Source organism: Octopus bimaculoides, chromosome 8 (genome assembly GCF_001194135.2).
Source record: "Octopus bimaculoides isolate UCB-OBI-ISO-001 chromosome 8, ASM119413v2, whole genome shotgun sequence".
Classification (NCBI taxonomy): Eukaryota; Metazoa; Mollusca; class Cephalopoda; order Octopoda; family Octopodidae; genus Octopus; species Octopus bimaculoides.
The window spans coordinates 8,264,500-8,268,611 of NC_068988.1; the positions used below are offsets into that span (position 1 = coordinate 8,264,500).

Below are 4,112 nucleotides of genomic sequence, written 5' to 3' on the forward strand. Positions count from 1 at the left end.
TATTGAGCGAAAACACCTAAAAGCTCCACGAGGCTCCGGCAGGGGATGGTGGCGAACCCTGCTGTACTCTTCCACTACAACTTTCTCTCACTCTTACTTCCTGTTTCTGTTGTGCCTGTATTTCAAAGGTTCAGCCTTATCACACTGTGTCACGCTGAATATCCCCGAGAACTACGTTAAGGGTACACGTGTCTGTGGAGTGCTCAGCCACTTGCATGTTAATTTCACGAGCAGGCTGTTCCGTTGATCGGATCAACTGGAACCCTCGACGTCATAAGCGACGGAGTGCCAAAAGCCCAATCCCCACAAAATTTCCGTCCTTGTGCCTACAATAGAAATTGTTGTTGCTGTTGTTGTTGATGTTCTTGTTCTTCGTTCTCGTTATTTGCGTGTTATAAAAACATAAAGATGTTCAGGGATCCATCAGGCCACCTCATAACGATGTCATCACGTGAGATCAGTATTGTAAATTAAGAATAATTAGCCAATGTGTTGACAGCTAACGATGCCTAATTAAGTAAACACTAATAAGGAAATGCTCATTTTAGGCCATATAATTTAAAGGTTGCGCTTTAGATGACGTCATTCGGTGGACTGAAAAAGGGTCTTTATCTTGAACGTATAATTGACAGTGTTTAATTTGAATATTAGATATTAGGGTGTGAGGAGAATTTTTAACGTATGGTAATTGCAATTATATTTATGATCAGTTAAATTAAAGGGTTTTATCTGGGTTTTTTTTTTTTTTTAACTTTTACTTGTTTCAGTCATTAGACTACGGCCATGTTAGAGCACCGCCTTGAAGACTTTTAGTCAAACAGATCGTCCTTGATACTTTCGGGGTCGATTAAATATGTACCACTTACGCACTGGAGTCGATATAATCGACTTAATCCGTTTATCTGTTCTTGTTTGTCCCCTCTGTGTGTAACCCCTTGTGGGCAGCAAAGAAATAAGAAATGCTTATTTCTTTACTGCCCACAAGGGGGCTAAACATAGAGGGGACAAACAAGGACAGACAAACGGATTAAGACGATTACATCGACTCCAGTGCGTAACTGGTACTTATTTAATCGACCCCGAAAGGATGAAAGCAAAGTCGACCTCGGCGGAATTTGAACTCAGAACGTAGCGGCAGACGAAATACCGCTTAGCATTTCGCCCGGCGTGCTAACGTTTCTGCCAGCTCGCCGCAAAGAAATAAGAAATGCTGCTTGGCATTTTGTCCGACGCGCCTCCTCGCCGCCTATTAAACTAAACAAAGTGAAGGCGCCTGGCTTAGTGGTTTGGTTATTCGATTCCCGGCGGCACGTTGTGTCCTTGAGCAAGATACTTTATTTTCCCTTGTTCCACTCCACTCAGCTGGCAAAAATGAGCTGTACCTGTAATTCAAAGGACCAACCTTGTCACGTTCTGTATCATGCTGAATCTTCCTGAGAACTACATAAAGGTACATGTGTCTGCGGAGTACTCAGCCACTTGCACGTTAATTTCACGAGTGGGTTGTTCCGTTGATCGAAATTACTGGAACACTGATCGTCGTCACCGACGGAATGCCAGTTTAACTAAACTAAGGTAAAACGTTCGTTAGTCAACGCCACTAGTTTCGAATTTTGACGTAAATTAATTAATGGCGACTTTAAAATTAATTCACAAAGAATTCGATTAGAAACGGAAAAACAAATTGACAGAAAATTCTGTCAAATAGAATTCAAATAAAAATTAAATTTACTTGAAAAATTATCGTCAAATTAAACTAAGATTAATGTCAAATAAAGAAATTACATTATTTTATTTTATTTTGCGCGAAGAACTTTCGGCATTCCCACATACAGACGTTTTGATGACATTTTTGGTTTGTTTGCTTTTTAGCTTTTTACTAAATTTAATTTCCCCTTAATTATGTTAGTGAAATGTTTTTGGCCTTCGCGAGTATCTGCAATGCATGTGTGGATATTTATTGAAATGTGAGGGGTTTTTTTAAAAAATACTTAAGTGCTTAACAGCGTTCCACGTTATCGTCTTTCAGTTTGAGATACAAGAATCGAAATTACCATTATACAATAGCAACGACAGCATCATGTTCTTGCTTTTGATGTGTTTAGCCCCAGGCTTTCCTCTTTTCGAGTAAGCCTATGATTAAAAGCATTCCAGCAATAGATATCCGGTCTTTTTCGCATGCACAGTTGACCAATAACCACGTCATTCAATTCCAGACCAGAGCAGTGCCTTGGAGTAAAAACGATTTTATCCCCCAATCCTTGCTTTGGTCCGGCAAATCTGTAATCAGAAGTATTCCAACAACATAGATCCGGTCTTTTTCAGAGACACAGTTCACCAATAAACATAACATTCAATGCCGGACGAGAAATCCGGTCTGTTTTCAGACGCAATTCACGCAGGTCCTTGTGGATATCTGTCGGTTTCGACCATTTTTATTGCAATTGTTTAATCAAGTGATTTGACTATTCACAGATTTCTAACCTCAGTGGCTGAGTATTCCTCTGACATATGTACACTTAAAGTAACTCTGAGGTAGAATCGGCGTGACACAGTGTATGACTTAAGTATCCCTTTGAACTAGAACAGGTCGCAACAAAAAAAATCCCTCACATTTAGCAAATTGACAAAACTTCCAATAGCAAATGCACCGTGTACACTGATCCGAACCCCAATAATGACTAACGCAAAAAAAAAAACAGTAATATATCAGCAACATAAAAAATACCATTACCATTTGTCTAACTTGCTTGATGCCACGCCAGTAGTTACGTAAAATATGGGGCGTTTTTCTGCCGCGTCCTCTACACTCTTAAACTCTCGCCCAGATTTGCTTACAAAGCTGGAATCAACTTCAGGTCACAGTGAAAGACTTTTGTTTCTACGTTTAGCATATTGGACAGAATACGCCCTTATGATGTTCGTTCTGGATCTCTGCGATCTGATTTCAAATCCTGCCAAGGTCATTTAGCTTTTCATCCTTCGTGGTCGATAACTAAAGTAACCAGTACAAAACAGTAATCTTGGGATCGATTCTCTTCCACCTCCTCCTCCTCCTCCTCCTTCTTCTTCTTCTTCTTCTTCTAATTCTGCTACAACTACTACTACTTCTCCTCCACTCCTACTACTATTTCATTGTTTTCTTCTCTTCCTTCTCATTCTTCTTTTTCTAATCCTCTTTCTTCTTCCTATCCTTCTTCTTTTTCCTCCTCTTCTCCTCATTTTTTCCCCTCTTCTCACCTTCTTTCTCTATCTCTTTATCTCTCACTATCTCATTATCTCAGAACTAGCCACTCTGCTCACATTTTTCACCCATCAGAGAGAGGATGGATGCTCCAACGACAGACGAAGTGACATATCACCGGGAATAAAAAGCAACGGACGAGTTCTACCAAAAAGTGAGACAAATTCTAAGAAAGAAAAAAATTTGTCCGACAATCCACTGACTCTACCAGTCATTCACTCACCATATTCTATTAAAATACGCATTTATCATTTGATGTTTCCAATTTTCTGTTTTCTTCATCAAAACTTATGTTTTTCTTTGTTTATTATTGTTTGCAGACGACCGATGTCTCCTGTCAAACATCTGATAAAGATATGATTTACGTGGGAACACTTGGTAAGTTAAATATTCAATATCTCTACATTCATTTCGTCCAAAATCTCAGGAAACAAATATACTTGTAACTTATTAGCGTTTAGCCATGAGCGACATAACAATCTCCATCAGATTTATACAAAACATTTTTTTATTAACAGTTCTGTTAGAAAGAATTATTCAATATGTCCTTATATTTTCGGACAAGGGAATCTAGCACCCCCACTCAGCTCAAAACAATATCTGTACATTGCGATTTCTGGGTTATATACAGTTTTATATTATTTAATGAAGAGATATGGATAACTTTTTTTTTTTGTGCGAGGAGATCATGATGGAAAGCCGCTTATTGTTAACTGATTTTTAACAAGACAGCATTTCAAAAAAATAATAAATTTTACGTTGTTAAATCCTATTATTTTATAAAATATAATTACTCATCAAATCCTTAATTAAAGAAAGGTAGACATTCAAAATAAGCGCACACACTCACACACACCGTAAATTTCCG

At 38.4% G+C, this 4,112-nt stretch overlaps 1 protein-coding gene across 2 annotated transcripts in view; it reads left to right on the plus strand.

Moving 5' to 3' along the window:
- LOC106872159 (high affinity cAMP-specific 3',5'-cyclic phosphodiesterase 7A) overlaps window positions 1-4,112 on the plus strand; it is a 126,240-nt gene that overhangs the window by 72,576 nt on the left and 49,552 nt on the right. For both annotated transcript variants that reach the window (XM_052969929.1, XM_052969930.1), the window contains one exon: window positions 3,565-3,622. In XM_052969929.1, coding sequence (XP_052825889.1) covers window positions 3,565-3,622 — 58 coding nt within the window. The remainder of the gene's footprint in view (window positions 1-3,564; window positions 3,623-4,112) is intronic.